At 39.5% G+C, this 16,578-nt stretch overlaps 1 protein-coding gene across 2 annotated transcripts in view; it reads right to left on the reverse strand.

Moving 5' to 3' along the window:
• Nucleotides 1-6,593: 6,593 nt before the first annotated feature.
• igsf11 (immunoglobulin superfamily member 11) overlaps nt 6,594-16,578 on the reverse strand; it is an 89,220-nt gene continuing 79,235 nt past the window's right edge. For both annotated transcript variants that reach the window (XM_046388889.1, XM_046388888.1), the window contains 5 exons: nt 14,646-14,853; nt 14,085-14,240; nt 12,434-12,556; nt 11,422-11,569; nt 6,594-9,914 (listed from right to left, as the gene is read on the reverse strand). In XM_046388889.1, coding sequence (XP_046244845.1) covers nt 9,356-9,914; nt 11,422-11,569; nt 12,434-12,556; nt 14,085-14,240; nt 14,646-14,853 — 1,194 coding nt within the window. In that variant the 3' untranslated portion in view covers nt 6,594-9,355. The remainder of the gene's footprint in view (nt 9,915-11,421; nt 11,570-12,433; nt 12,557-14,084; nt 14,241-14,645; nt 14,854-16,578) is intronic.

A 16,578-nucleotide genomic window follows, 5' to 3' on the forward strand; every position in this document is an offset into this window, starting at 1 on the left:
ACAGACTTTGGTCCACAGCAATGTAAAGCACTGGCAACATATGAAAAAACGGTGAGTGAGTAGAAATGAAAATGTGAAGACTGCACAAAATTTGAGTGCCTATCTACATTAAATAATTACTGTGGCCACAGCAGAAACAAGTTGTGAATACCAAACTGACATATCATCACCTTCAAGATAATATGATGTACATATTATCTTTTTTCCCATCCAACAGTTACACAGCAACATTACTTTAATTTGTAGCTGTGTTTCAGAAAGGACATCAATAGAAATAATTGGAATAAAATTATAGCGGAAATAGGTGAGAAAAACTTGAACTTCATGTTCCTGTTACTGTGACTGTTATTGAAAAACCAAAAAAAAAAAAGATAAAAGTACCAAATGGTGAACATTAATGTTGCCAAAGAAGATTAAAGTTTTAATGATATTCAATCAAATGTACCTTATTTGCCTCACTGTCTAATCTTTGTACCAGACTGAGAAAATATTATATCCATCAGCAAGTATGATAAAATGAGGCACTGCTGATCCTGCCTCTGACTTTATGCTGTCTCACCAAATGCATTTCATTAAATGGGTATTACAGCAAGGAGATTGACTCTCACTCACTTCACAGAGCTTCTTGTCCTAAAAACTTAACATTGTTTATGTAGGGACCAGTTTGAGGTTCACTTATGTATTCCTCTTAATCCCATATTCATCAGTATCAGTCGGTTTTGAAGATGCTTCAACACTGATCACCTCACATTGTACATATATCAGAGTCCTATGGCAGAAGAAACATGAAGGTTCATACAACCAGAGAGGTTTTAAATAAGTCCATGTTTGATCCAATAACCTAAATCAACTATCTGAAAGCGAAGTTGAACACAACTAAAATTTCTTCTTTAGTCATTGCATTGTGTCAATGTCGGCACGTACATCTACTTGATGTATTTATTAGCACTATGGCATTAACACGCATGCTATACTGCTTACACCACGCACCAACCCGCACAGGATCATTAAACAAAGACACATAACACTGCCTTTTAAAAAAACATTCACGCATGCACACACATACATTATCCACACATAGTCTCCAATAATCTCCACTCCTAGGCTTTTCACATACATCACATATGTCAGACTGTTTTGTTATTGTGTGTATGTCTGTTTCTTACATATATCTTATCTATCTTCGGTATTGCTCTTTTTTGTCATGCTATTTCACAAAAGATTCGATAAATTAAAGAAAAAAAGGAAAAAATACACAGACTGATGCCCAGAAACATTACCATCCATCCATCCATCTATTTTCTATACCGCTTATTCGTCAGGGTCGCTGGGGGAGCTGGAGCCTATCCCAGCTGACTACAGGCGAAAGGCGGGGTACACCCTGGACTGGTCGCCAGTCAATCGCAGGGCCAACACACAAAGACAAACAACCACACACTCTCACACTCACACCTAGGGGCAATTTAGAGTAGCCAATTAACCTAATGTGCATGTTTTTGGTATTGTGGGAGGAAGCCAGAGTACCCGGAGAAAACCCACGCAGGCACAGGGAGAACATGCAAACTCCACATAGAAGGGCCCAGACCGGGATTCAAACCTGGAACCCTCTTGCTACCGTGCCGCCCTAGAAACATTACCAATACACTAAATTAACATTGGGAAGAAGAAAGTACAGGTGCATGCAAGGTCTCTTCAGATGCCGCTGCACTCTTCTGGTGTGTCATAAGTGATGACTGAGAAGTGATGTTCATGTTTCAACTACACACAACCATATTTTGACAGGATTTCAATACCTTTGGAGATATACTGAAACATATGGTGGATGCACCTGCAGGTATCCACAGAGTGGACTATTGGCCCTGGCTGAGGTATGAGCTCTCTGAGTGTCATTCCAGTGTTTTTTCCTCGAATTTCAGTTTTCACACACACACACACACACACACACACACACACACACACACACACACACACACACACACACACACAGAAAGAAAGAAAGAAGAAAGTAAGAAATCAGCTAACCCAAAGTGAAAGAATTTTAAGTTAGAGAGCTTATCTAAATCATCTGCTTTTACTGTTGCTTTTTCACTCTTTTCTCTGGAATCTGAACATCATAACATACACAGCATATTCACATCAGATCTACTGTATCTTTTTTATTGTTTCTTTTTTTAGTTACTTTTTTATCTGCTCCAACTAAACTAATTTTATTAACTCCATTTCACTCTTGATCAAAGTGTAAATTGTTTTTCTGAGCCACTATCCCACTCTAAACTCTGAACCTTTCCATCACTGTGCTGAATCTATTTTCTTCACCTTGTTTTTTCCCCCCTCTTCTTTCTCTTTTCCATTCTCCACTGATTCTGTCCCAGATGGACTGCTTTGACCTCTGACTCAAGGGGTTAACAACATCTATACAACTTCTACAGTTCTATCAGACCAGAAAACAAAACTTCCATCAAACAAGCTGCTGCTTCTTTTCTCCTTTCTGTTCCTTTGTATCTTCATTGTCACGGTATAATATGCACTTACAAATGTATTTCTCTTTCAGAACAAAATTCCTTCTCTACATGCTTTGAATAAATTAAATACAATTGCTCTTTGTTTCCTTCTTTGTTTTCTTATTTTCTTTTTTCATTCCTTCTTTCAAATTTGATTGAACTGATTCACAAAGCCATGAAAATCACCATGTTTATAAATAGAATAGCTTAGCTTCATCAAAACTGAGGGGTGTGTGAAAGCATTCATTTATTCTGCAAGTATGCAGCAATCAGCCACAACATTAACACCACTGACAGGTGAAGCGAGTAACATTAATCATCCCTTTACAATGCAATGTTCTGCAAAGAACCCTTGGATACTGGTCATGTGAACGTTCTTTGACGCACACCACTCACCTAACCCCTGCTGTCAGTCAGCATGGTTTATTAGCACATGACTGCATTCTGTCGTTTTTACATTTCACACAGCATCCCAACATTTTCTGGACTCAGGCTGTACAGGTGGGAGTATGTTTAAGTACTGCTCATAGTGGACTGCCTACAAGGGTTCACTTTTTTGACAGAGACAGAGAGGATGAGAGTGAGGCAGAGAGCCAGCAGCACAGCTCATGGCTATTATGGGATGGCTTCTCTGGCAACACACTAGAGCAGAGAGCATTTTGCATAGGGCCATGTAATGGATGTCCAAAGTGATTTCTCAGAAACAGCATTGCACATTCGGTCTGCTAACCAGAGAGGCTTGATTGGTTGTATTCACCTCCAAAGTTGGTTACCTGTCTGCCCTGCTGGAAAATGGGTTTCTGCCTTCTCTCTCTCTTTCATTTGTTCTCTGTCTCATTTGTCAGTGCGTTCATGTTGGTTTCAGTTTGTGAATCATCAGATATCACAAATATGCATTCATGCTGGTCTTATTTCCTGTTCCTATTTCCTGTTCAAACTGTGTATGTATGATCTCTATTGGAAGTGCCCAACAGTGCTGCTCTTTGAATGTTTATTGTGAGCTTAAAATTTTGTATAAATTGAACTGATTTTGAAAATCTTAAACCTTTATTTATTTATCCATTCATTCATTTATTGTCAGTGTTGCCATATTAATGTGTTCATTATTAAATGGTGATACAAACTGTATTCAGTTTCTGGGGGTATTCATTGTCATAATTAGTATCCTGTGTTAGGAATACACTGTATATGTATGGTACTCATGTGTCAGTAACCTGAGGATAAGCATGAACCTGCCAACTTATACAAACCACTTGATTTATTTTGTTTATGTATGCTCATCATTTAATTGTAAATTGCTTCATGTAACATGTGCAATGGTTAGTCATCACCTGCTTTGTCTATGAGGGATTCAGTTTACAGAGACTCAAAATGAATGTGCAGGAGACAGAGACAAAGAGAAAGACAACTGAGCACAGATTGCAGTTCGGTCTCATTCAGTCTAAAGCTCTCTGGGCTGCAATAGATATTTGCTACTTTGCAGATGTTCTTGTGGCCACAATTAAGTACATGGTAGCATTTTGACAGTTCAATAAAGTTAAAAGCTTTCGGCTGCAGTTTACTTTGGCAGGAGGTAAAAATATATTTTTGGCACAGACACATCTGTAAAGATATCTGTCAGAGTTACTGAAGACCAAGCAATAATAATAATGAAAATTATAGTAGTTAAGTAGCACTTTTCAAAAAAGAAAAGAACTGTAAGGACAACAGGGCTAAGTTATATGACTTTTCACTGTCCACGAACATTGGAGATACAAGCCTGTCAGCAAGATGTCACATGCATGACATGTAATGTGGCACAATAAATAAGAGATGATGAGTGTGATAGGAACGATTGAACGTGAAATATGAATATGAAAGGAAGAAGAGAAAATGAAAAATTGGAAGAATGTTCCCTTTGATTCATCATAATTCAGATCTCAGACAGAAGATATTTCACCCCAGTGTTCTAATCAGGAGTGTGAACCCACTTAAGTATGCTTGCTTCAACAAAGATACTCACACTCTCACACAGCATGCCAGTGGCCTGATGAAAAATGATGAGCACAGTCCTCATCTGCTCTCTTCCATTGCCCTTTTTGCTGCTGCCTTTCCAAAGGTCAGTCCTGTTGATTTTCAAGGCTAAAAAGGGTTAGAGGAAGAATAATGGAATACTGATGTAAATTTTAAATCAAAATGAAACCACCACTATTAAGATTTCATTAAGACAAGCATTATTCAAATTAATTTTAAAAAGTTCATTAACACTCATTCCATTATCACTGGATATGTTTGCCTTTTATAATGATTGGTTCAGAATATAATGTCTTGAACTCTTTTGACAGGATTTGAGATTGAAATGAAAAACAAATTACGGCACATCCTGGCTGCAATCAGTGTGTAAACATTGTCCCCTAGTGGTTTCTTTAAGAACTGGCGTTCCTGATGATTTCAGATAATGCAGATTACTGCTGTACATTACAGGAAGCGCTGAGCCAGTTAAAATGATCATGGTCATCCATAAATCAGACAAATACCAATAAGCTATGTCACGCTCACACAAACAAACACACAAATACACATGTTTTCATCACCTCTGTTGTATAAATTCAACATCGATTTCCTGGAGACTTACCTTGACCGTTACCATATTCACTACATGCCTAACCCTAGCCATGCATCAATCTTAACCCAAGTTTTTGCCTTAAAATTAAAAGATGTACATTAAAGGAACTTGTTTTTTGTCCCCATAAGGAAAGCAAGTCCCCTCAATGTAAGTGTGTCAACAGACTTTTGTTTCCACAACCCAAGTAATACATGGTCACACACAAATGCACACACCTAAAAACAACCTAAAGCATATGTTCATGTACCTGGTCTGAATCTGAATCTTTACTTTGCTGTACTAGATAATTTATATTGGAAATAGAAACAACAAGCACCACTAGAAAAGTCGTATATTATTCATATTGTTATTCTGTACAGCTCCATTCTTTTATGGCTGTCTTGACAGCAGTGCTGAAAGGCTCGATGAATGAGTTTTATGGAAAGCTTAGTGAGCAAACCCTAAAATGTGTTATTCATGTTACTGCAGCAGCTCCTCCTGAAGTCAATACCTATTGTACATGAGATATTTCATACAGAGTCTACACATGATATACTCACATGTAGCTAAAACACTGTATGATGACTCAGTTTCTTCATGGCGATGTTTCACTTCAAGACTTCTGAACAAAATGTTTAAAGTTATCTAATTTGTTTTTCAGTAGCAAAAGGCCACATAAAAACTGTGATTTTAAAAGCTTAATGAAAAAGGAAAATAAAGGATGTTGAGGATGTTTGAATGGATGTGAAGAAGTGAATGAATGTGTAGGAGGAAGTTGCCTGTTTAGGCCAGTCTCCTATGGATGTATGGAGGAGGACATTCATATGAGGGATGAGTTAACAGAGCTGATTATGAGTGGCAGACGGAAGATGGGAGAGGTACGTACATGACCAAATGGGGATAAAAGGAAGGGGTGGCATGGTGGTTAGTATGGTTGCCTCACAGCAAGAGGGTTCCAGGTGAACTTTGCTGTTCTCCCAGTACCTGCGTGGGTTTTCTCCAGGTACTCTGGCTTCCTCCCACAGTCCCAAAAACATGCACATTAGGTTAACTAGCTGCTTTACATTGCAGCCAATTATCAAATATTTTCACATAGGTGTGAACATGAATGATTGTGTGTTGTTTGTCGGCCCTGCAACCGATCCATGGTGTACCCCACCTCTCGCCAGTTGTTACTTGGGAAGGAAAATAAATAAGTGGCATAGAAAATGACTGGATGGAAAAGGAGGGAAGGGTGGATCAATGAAAGCAAACCAGGATGGGCAGAGAGGTGGAAGGGGTGGGGAGGGAAATGGACGAGGGGGAGGGAAAGGAGACAAACAGGACTGGATGACTACACCAGATAAGTAAGCTTGACAGGTGATCTGTGTGATTGAGCGGTGGCCCTGATCCTGAAGTAAGTTTCATGTAAGTGTTATTTTCACCTTAAAACATGAAGGAACTTGTATCATTCCAAACAAATCATGCAACACACAAACAATCGAGCAGGATGCCGACTAGAATGTATTAACAATATTTATTCACTACAAGTTCCAGTGTTATTTTTTCTATTTCATTTCAACCCAACAGTAAGAACAAGATTTATTTTTGTACATATTTACAGATTGGTTTGCTATTGGCAATATATCACATGTCAGTATTTAGTTATATACACAACCCATATACCACCTTGTGTACCACATGCCAACTGATGGCCAGTGTAGAAGATGAGATGTTTTTGTTGTTGTTTTTATTTCAAATCTGGGTTAAAACAAAAGTAGTTTTCTACAAATTGTGCTCTCTTTCCTCCATTGTTTCTGCAAACAGAAGGCAGAGTGAAATAACAAGTGTAGCTTCTCCATTCTGAAATTCTTTCCAGCCTAAAGCCAGAGCTGTGAGAAGAAACGTTTGTCTTTGATGTTGTCAGCCATTGTTTAGGGCAGGGACACTAGGAGAGATGGCGAGTGAAATCTATACAGACAGAAGATGTATATTTCTCAAAAAAGAGGGGAGATGATAATTGGCATTTGATCATTTGACCTTTTTCAGCTCGAGTGTGTTTATAAATCAGTGTGTGGGTATGAGTGTGTAGATAGTTGACAGCTTTGAGACAAAAAGAAAAGAAAAGAAAAGAAAAAACATGTTGGATTAATGTCTGTAATGGCTGCAGATATATGATGATGAACAAATTTGTGATTGATCAGGACTGGTACATACTGTAACTAATAGCGAAGACATTTAAAAAAAAAAAACATGCAGAATTAAAACATTAAGCCATTTCCTTCATGACTTCCAGGCAGAAACAGAAGAACTTTATACTATGATTGAGGTCTCTGTAAACTACAAACCAGTGTTTACTGGACTCCGTAAGTACGTAACCTTGTCTAGTACTTATTGCTTATATTATCCAAATATTTGTTTGCACTAAAGTTCATTGTGTTTGTTTATGTTTTCACTCTAAATACAAATACCACTTTAGACGAGCTGTCAACTTTCCCAGTTTTTATTGTCTAATTCAATTAACTTTTAGTGAATCTAAGACTTACCAGAAAATGGCATGAAGACATAAATTTAATAGTCAACACAAGTCCACTAAGTGTTATTGAAGTTAATGAAGTCATCCAGATGAAATCCACCATAAGTCATGATATTGTATTTGTTTACATTTCTGTTAGCACATATGCTAACATTACAGATTTTAAATGCCAAAACAGCACATTTAATTAAAAATTCATTAATCAGACACAAAGAGAAATTGCTTTAAAGAATAAAACACACTTTCCAATACTGCATGTTGCACAAAAATAATTACTGTATCAAATATTGCATCAAAGCGACAAGAAATTATTGGTAATGTGCATTAAATGTAATGCAAAATAAGAAGTGAGGATTTCTGAATTTGAGAATACTGTTACAGCTGTGTAACATTTTTTTTTCCGCTGGTGAGATTTGGTTAAATATAAATACAGGAGGTCAGAAACACAGTGATACTTCCTTTACTTTATAGTAATGTGGAGCCATTCTGGATGAAATGGCAGTACTAGAAAATGAAACCAACTGAAACCAATAACAGTGTCTAATGTGACAAAAAGAACCGTTTTAAAATTAAGACACATTTGTTTTAAAATAAGTTTTCGTCAGTATTTTCTTTGTTTCACAATCTAGCCAACTGTTGTAGTTACAATATGTACATTAGAAAACAGTAGGTGTCAGAATTTGCCAAGGGGGAAAAAAAACACCTTTAAATATATATTTGTCTCTTTATAAAGCATTTATGAAATAAGACATCATCTTGTCGGTGTCTTCTCAAAGCAGCACTGATGTGACGTGAACCAGATTAGGACAACATTGTGGATGGACAACGATGGGCTTTCTGTCGTGAAAAGCTTTTTGCAGTGTTTCTCTCTGGAAATCACCCACGTGCTATGTTCTAATGTATATGCAAGAAAGTCTGATCTGTAAAGCATATCATTAGTAAGAGTTATTGTTCATAAGACAGCAGTTTTGATATAAAAATTGCTCTGATAAGTGCAAAAACTAAAGCAAAATGTTTGCATTCAAAGTATATTATGTGATGTATTGCACCCAGTAAAACTCCTCTCTCTTCTAAGGCCATTCCACCCAACATCATCATTTAAGTTCTTCCCATCAGATGTGAGAACATTCACTTTTTCAGTGCATAATCCTCATCATTCCCGTCATTACTCTCAATCAAAATTACAACTGAAATTAGTAGAAATAATACGGACAATGTGTTATCCTAAAACAAGAGACACATGCATTTACATGAGAATCCAAGCTTGCTTCTGTCTGACCATGTAGTATGGACACACTGAGATGAAAATGCCTTGTGTTACTTTGAGTAAAAAAAAAAAGACAAAAACAATCATCACAATGATCCAGCCCTGAAAAGCTCTGGGAATCCAGATTCCGCAGGAAATTCCACTCCAGCATTGTGAAATCACCAAAATTTTGGAAAAATAATTCCCACCAGATGCCAGGAAAATCCATCCAATAAGGGGGTGATGAGATTCCATACAGTGCTTGTCTATAAAATGGGGGGGGGGGGAGTCCCGTCCATCAAGGAATTGGCATTGAATGAACTCTGCAGTGTAAAATCCTGTTCTGTTTTGAAATAAAGAGGTCAAGACATACAGAAAACACAGTTGTAAAGGGCATCGGGCTGCTTCAGCCCATATTAAGTCTGTTTTTCTTCACTGGATTTCAAAACATCACAACCAAACACTCATCTTGTCTTGTTTTTAAAGCCAACAGTTTACCAAATCAGACTTCAGACCAGCGAGCCTGCTCTGCTCTGGGCAGGCACCATGACAGGCACCGCTCCCATCCTCTCCAGCGTGGCCTGGCTCACCGCGTAGGAGTGCGTGTGCTGCCCGTGCGTGGACGTCACGACCGGTTTGAGGCTCACAGAGCCATTGCTGCGTACCATGTTAGGAGGGGATGGGGCAGAGTTTGTGGTGACCACCAGAGTCTTGGGTGGCGGGAGAGTGTGGCTGCCATTTGCAAATGATGTTGTTGTTGCTGTTGATGTGGGCTGCGCATGGCGGGACAGTGGGGCAGAACCTGGCGCTGTGACCACTGTACTGTGGCCGTGTCCTGCATTCTGGGCCTGTCCGTGTCCATGTGCACCATGAGCAGCAGCAGAGAAGGTCTGGCGAGTGTCTCCATTGTAGCGTGTATAGGAGTTGGTGTCATAGTTGGGTTTGGGGTTGTGCCAGTAGCGGCTGTTGTAGGTGTTAGTAGATGTCAGCGTGTCGTTCTCTGATGATGAGGCGTCTGCATGAAAAGCCTTCACTGATGATGACCTCTTGGGAGGAAGATCATCTTCTCTGTTAAGAGGATACAAGATGACCTTATGAAGATGTCAGTGATGTTAGAAATGATAGCAGGAAGACAGCCAATTTGCTCATCTTCAAATATTTAGCACAAATCCTCTGTGATACATTAAAAATTAAAAGAGTATCTCTCTGCAGTAAAGTTGCAAGTATCTAAATACTCCTTATTTAATAATTTCTGCTTTTAGATCTTTCTGGATCATGGTAAATACACAGCAGGTGGTCACAATAAGGGTTAAAAAAACAAATAGTGCAATTAAAAATCAGATCAGCTTTGAACACGACACTTTATTCCAGCCTTGCTCATATGAATGGTGTGTTTTTTGAAGAGTAATTTTGGGTTGATGAGTTTCGGTTCTGATAAATTTGGCGGGGATAAAATATATTCACTCTGATTTACTGTTGATGGAGAAAAGTGACGCTAGGGCTGGAAACAGAATTAGGTATGATAGTGAGCTAAGAATGAGGCAGAACATAACCTGATCAGCCAAAGCCTCAGATACAGTACCTGAGCAACGTTTCACCTTCTAAATGATTCATGGAGTGATTTAGGGGAGAAATTGCAGCCCATTTAACAACTGACAGAGCTTTACTGACTGAAAAGACAAATTAGCCTTTGATGATTGAAAAAAAATCCACTGCCAGCTAAAAAGATTAGGCTAATTTTGAGGGGAATTCAGGTATTTTTAAACCTGGGCCCTATATTTACATATCTTGGTGTGTCAATGATTCATACTTACCAAAAATAATTTGGTAAGGTCCAGTAGACCGCTTTTAGACAGCCACAACACATTCTTTGGGGCAACTCCAGCTGTCTGTATTATATTCACTAAAAGTACTTTTTAGCCACTCATAGAGATTTTTACGCTGTTTGTCTGACATTACAGATAAGACTCCTACAGAAATTCACCTTTCTGTGAAAAAGTCGAGGACATTTTGATCAATCCAAAACATAACTCTCACTCAAGTAGAAGTCTCACTCTAAAATCTTGTGAGAACAGCTTGAGGAAACACTTGCAATAACTCACCTCGTGAGATTTCAGAGCAGCACACTGCAGGATTACAATGCAGCTTTTAGAGTCGTGTCATGACTGTGGTCTGAGGCAATCTACTGGACCAGTTCCAAAACTTCAGGTAAGTATGAAACATTTATACACGAAAGTAAGTGAATATATTTTTCTTATATTTTCCTGAATTCCCCAAACTTTTTTTTTTTGTGTTGAATCTTTGTGATCACAGTGCTGACCCACTTGAACTACTCATTCTACATTAGGAAATACAAAGCTGCTGGGCCATCATACTGCCTTTTAAAATACAGCAGATAGGCCACAAATGTAGTATCCACCGGGCTAAAGTTTAACATACATATGCAACAATCCCTGTTTGGCTTCAACAGAAACATTACATGCAGTGCATCCATTAATATGCACTGGAGACTATAACAGACTTTGGTTACGACTGCTCCCCTCTACAAAAGGAAAACCACAAATCACAGCCAAACCTGATCTCATTAGGAATCTCCTCCTCATCATATTTGTTCTTGTTCTTCCAGTAGAAAAGTGAGACCACCACTAACAGGGCACAGATGATGACAGCGAGGACTCCTGTAGCAATGGTCCCTGCTATCAGACCCACACTTTGAGGCTGGGCTGCAGGACAGGAAGGAGATGGGAGGAGAAAGTTTCACAAATGTTTGCCAAATAATTGACAGTATGCTGAAACCAAATTATCCAGAACCAGCCTCGGTGAAGGAGAGAGCTGGATGGGTTGCAAAAAAAACGAAATAACAGGAAAAATATATATAGTATATTGGTAGCAATCAAATCTTTGGTTATGCAATTGTCGAAACACTAGACACATTTGTATGATAGAATGGGATGCTTCAGTGCCTCTAAATCAGGACTGGGAAAACATTTTTCTAAAACACAAAATGTATCAGTTTCAACAGTTATCAATTAAAACAGAAACAGGAGTGGAACATTAAACCTTTGAGTAAGAACAACATTTACATGTGCACCATGTTGGCATTGCCTGCTTTTTAAAGATGTCATGGCCTAATGCAGTTGTCTCTGACAGACGGACCCTGCACTCTGCTGTCTGTCTGCATGTATTTCAGACACTGAGCATCAAACTGCCACACGCTGTCAGATGAACAAAAGGTTGAAAAGCTATTGTTACAGTCTTTCCTGTCAAACTGTCTGACCCTTTATGACCTGAACAAACTCTGACTTTTCTGCATGGGGAGTGCTGCTTCCAAATGCTCTGGTCTCGTCATCTGTTTGGTTGTTGTTCTTTTTTGTCTATCTCTGTGATAAGTGTCACTCAAACACTGAGACATCTAACTTCATTCCCATGTGTCAGTTGTCTCAGTGTTTCAGACAAGGAGGCGGCTTTCCCATTTATAAATGTGCACCCATGAACAACACAACTATGTGTCAGCTGGTCTATACATGACAAAAACAGTCTCACGTGGATCCAGTACTAAAGGAGTAGTGTGTTTTGAGCGTACTTACGTGCTACAACCTGCAGGTTGAGCAGACAGGTGCTCTTGCCAATTGCATTGCTGGAGGTACACTGGTAGAGTCCTGAGGTGCTGGTGCTGATGTTTCTCAGTGTTACAGTGCCCTGCATTTGGTCTGGAACATACATACACAAACGGTGATCACTCAAACATATGACAGAACGCACATACATTTACATAAAGAGTGCGAAGAGTTACTTAGGATTAAGTTCAACTGAAGAAGTCATATTTTGACTAAAACATGAAATCTTAATTTTATAAATCCTGTCAATGTATGTACAAAATTATCAATATATGACAACAGATTAAACTGAACACCTTCTACTATGAACCAACAGAGGGTGCTATATCACTGTAATACAAGGTGTGCAAATGAATCAACCTGTACAGTGAAAAAAATAAAATAAATAAAAGGCAGCGCTGCAGATTCCTTTCTTTCACAAATGATGAATGGGTTGAACTTACAAACACAGTGCTGTACACTACTGGGGTGACCTCTTCTCAATGACATCACACATGTCACATTTGTGGGTGTGAAACTAAACACACCAGAGTGACGCTGACAAATCCAGGAACGGATTGTGGTTTGAATCAAAAGCAAACAGCAGAAGACAGACTCAAAACTCAACACATAACAATGAGACCATTGTTCTTCCAGGAGGAGTTTAACAATACAGTAACAAGTTGTGATTTCCTCATACAGCTTAAACTGAAATATCTTCATAAACTATACAATCTCTGTTTAACATATACACTTGATTTACAGAATTAGAAGAAAAATTTAACCATAATCAAACAAGTGTAATGTAACTATAAGAAACTTACTTTGTGCAAATGCAGCTTTGGCAAGATACAATTGGGCTTCTTTTAAGCTCTCTTGGATGTTAATATATCAACTGATTCAATTTCTTAAAGTTTAAAGTTCTTTCCCAGTGTCTGCATTTTTATTTTGTCTCTATAGCTCTATAAAAAAATAAATAAATTTACCGTGGGAATCTGCTATCTGCAATTGATGTATGTTTGCATATTAGCATTTGACTGACCAGTAGTGTACAGACGAAGAATGTCGCTGGTGATGAAGATTATTTAACTGTGCAAATAGCACAGCTGGAAAAGAAAGGAGAGTGCACAGTGTTTTCTAATGCTGAAAACCAAATACAACTCCAATACACCTGCTGTTGTCATTCTGAGGGGAGCCTGATGCGTGTAAACCACAGCTTCACTAAAGTTGAAGCAGTATGACCTATGTTGATTGCACCAGTCCAGTACAAAAAATGGCAAGTGTTTGGAATAAGTGGGAAAACATGTCAGAGTTGGTATTCAGCATGAGAGATCGAGGAAGAACATAAAAACACTACATACTCATAACCATGTGGGTAAATTACACAAAAACATCCCTGGCACACACACACTCATTCACAAATTCACATGGTTTGAATCACTACCACGCATCCATCATCATCCCTCAGCAGGATCAGTGTGGGTGGGGTGGGGCCTTCGGGTGGGCAGCAGTTGGGGCCTGGCACATGACAGGTGGCTGAGATGGTGGGATTGTTGCTGAGTCTGAGCTACACTATGTGTGTGAGATTTACCAGCGAAGGTGGGGCAAAAGGGAACTCCGACGGCCAGCTTGTTTGTAATACCTTGCATGGCGTTGTGCGGCAGCTTGGGCAGCGCGTCCAGCTTCTCCCAGGAGTAGGACGGTGTGGGAATACCTTCCTCAGAGCTGCAGAACAGCATGATGTCACTTCCTACATCCAGCGTGCCCTGGATTCGACATGCTGGCACAGAGGGGGGCACTGGAGAGAGTGGGCGAAGTTGTGTTAACCACTTTACAAAGCACATCTAATATTTTCCTAATAGAAGGAAATTTAAATATCAAAAAAGCTGAATAATCTCACTAATCCAAGAGTGCTGCTTTTGGATTTTAATTTCTGCCTTAAAGGATGCTTCTGGTTAATTACAAACTGAAAAAATAAACCTTCAAACTCTTCAGTTTGCCAAAATTTGTCAAAATTGTTTGCCTTTCTTTAGCATTCTACAATTGGCAGGGAAATCCACCCTCCAACAGGGGACAAAGCAAGCAATTTTCAGGCAGTGAAATACTGGATATCAAATAAAAGCAGGGTGAAAAGCAGCAGTCTTTGTAAACTCATTGTAAGATAACTTCTTTTGGCCACACTTTAAAAAGGAAATATTGTTACCCAATACGGTGAGCCCAATGACGCCAATGTTGCGCCCCCCTCTGTCTGGGAGGTTGTTGACCAGGCACTGGTAGGTCCCAGTGTCGGACAGCTGGGTGTTGTTGATGAAGATGGAGGCACTTGTGCTTGGCATGGTGGCCACAAAGCCCACACGACCATTGAGGTGATTGGCTAGGCTGAACACCTGGCCGCCCTGGTAGATTATCACCTGGATTGGGATGTCAGACGGTGGTGGGTGTAAAAAAAAAAAGACAAAGAGTTAAAGGAGATGAATTGAGGTGTAAAACAGATGCTGATGGGAAAGGGTGAAAGACAGAAATATATTGGTGACAAAAATGTAGGGAAAAAAGAAAAGAGAAATAAATAGATGAGAATGTGGGGGAAAATAAATCCACTTCTGTGGTGCAAGGAATTGCAACAAAGTGGTGACCAATTTTTTGTACTGAATAGAACTTAATGCCTTTTGTTGTTCTGAGAATCTGTATACTTAATGAGTGTGATTCACACACATCTCCTCAAGTGGGCTGTTATAAATATATCACACTAGAGGGAGATCTAGTTCTACTAAAAGGCTGGAAATGGTGGAGAAAGAAAGGAGTGAACAGGCTTTTAAGTCCCAAGAAAACAAACAAACAGACATACAGACAGAAAAAAACAACAAACTTTCATTTGTGAGTGGTTCTTTCTAGTTCAGTGGGTAGATTCCAGGGTAAGGAGCACACACTGTGCTTTCACAGTACTATAAACCTCTTCAGATAAAAGCATCCACTAAATGGTATGCATAATTGAAAACATTTTAACTTGGAAACGTATGAACTGCAATCTGATGAATCCAACAGTAGAAATGCGGGGGGTCTTGTGCACAAGAAGACAAATCCATCGACAAATTGAACCAAAACCAAGTCCTTTATATTACACCAGTGACCTTTGAGAATAATCAGAGTGAGAACACACTTGTCGGGAAGAATTCCCACCTTCAGCTTGAGGTAAGTCTCAGGTCCAACTTTAAGAGCAATGAAGGATGAATCTGATCAAAAGGTTACCTCAGGATCCAAACTTGGGATGAACGGCTTGTTTGTGAGGCCAAACCACACGCAAAACAGCTCTCACCCCTCAGCTGGGCCCACACAAAAGATGAAGAGGACACATGCATGCACACACACAAACACATGGTATGTGCACACAAGTCTGGGAGTCTCACACACACACGCACCAACATACAAAGCACGGAGGGGAATCAGAGGGGCTATTCACTGGTGAAAAGAGCCCTCATTGAACTGTTCAAAGACCCAGGCAGGGAAACAACCAACACTAGTGTGTGTGAGTGTGCATGTGTGTGTGTGTGTGTGTGTGTGTGTGTGTGTGTGTGTGTGTGTGTGTGTGCGTGCATGTGTGGGTGCATGTGAGAGTGATAGTTCTGATAAAAGTACACAAGCGAGTGTGACTGTGCTCTGTACCGCTGCTTAAAGGTTGTAAATTGCACGGCTGCAATTTCCTGAGTGCAGTACGCTCGCTTTGTCCTCTTATGTGCAGATGAATAGGCAGCTCCTCAGCTGTGATGAGAGCCTGCAACTGCATCTTCTGTGTCTGTGTGTTTGTGTGTGTGTGTGTGTCTCACGGTCTCCGTGTACATTCATTTACTCCTGGGGAGGGTATCACTTGACTGTGTATGTGTGTGGTTGCTCTGCCACAGACTGTTTCTCAGTCTAATAACTGCTTACATTTTGTCTGTCCATTCACTTCCTGTCAAATCTTTTTTTCTCCTTATTATCTGTCTGCCTGTCTCTGCCTACCTCTTTGATTCCCTCTCTAACAGACTGTACTGGTATGACCTGACTCTACACTCCTGATGACCTAACAATATAATCTGCATGCTCTGTGAAAGTGATCCAATCAATTGGCCTCACACGAAATACACACCGTGTGTGCGCGC

This window comes from Scatophagus argus, chromosome 5 (genome assembly GCF_020382885.2).
Source record: "Scatophagus argus isolate fScaArg1 chromosome 5, fScaArg1.pri, whole genome shotgun sequence".
Lineage (NCBI taxonomy): Eukaryota > Metazoa > Chordata > Actinopteri > Scatophagidae > Scatophagus > Scatophagus argus.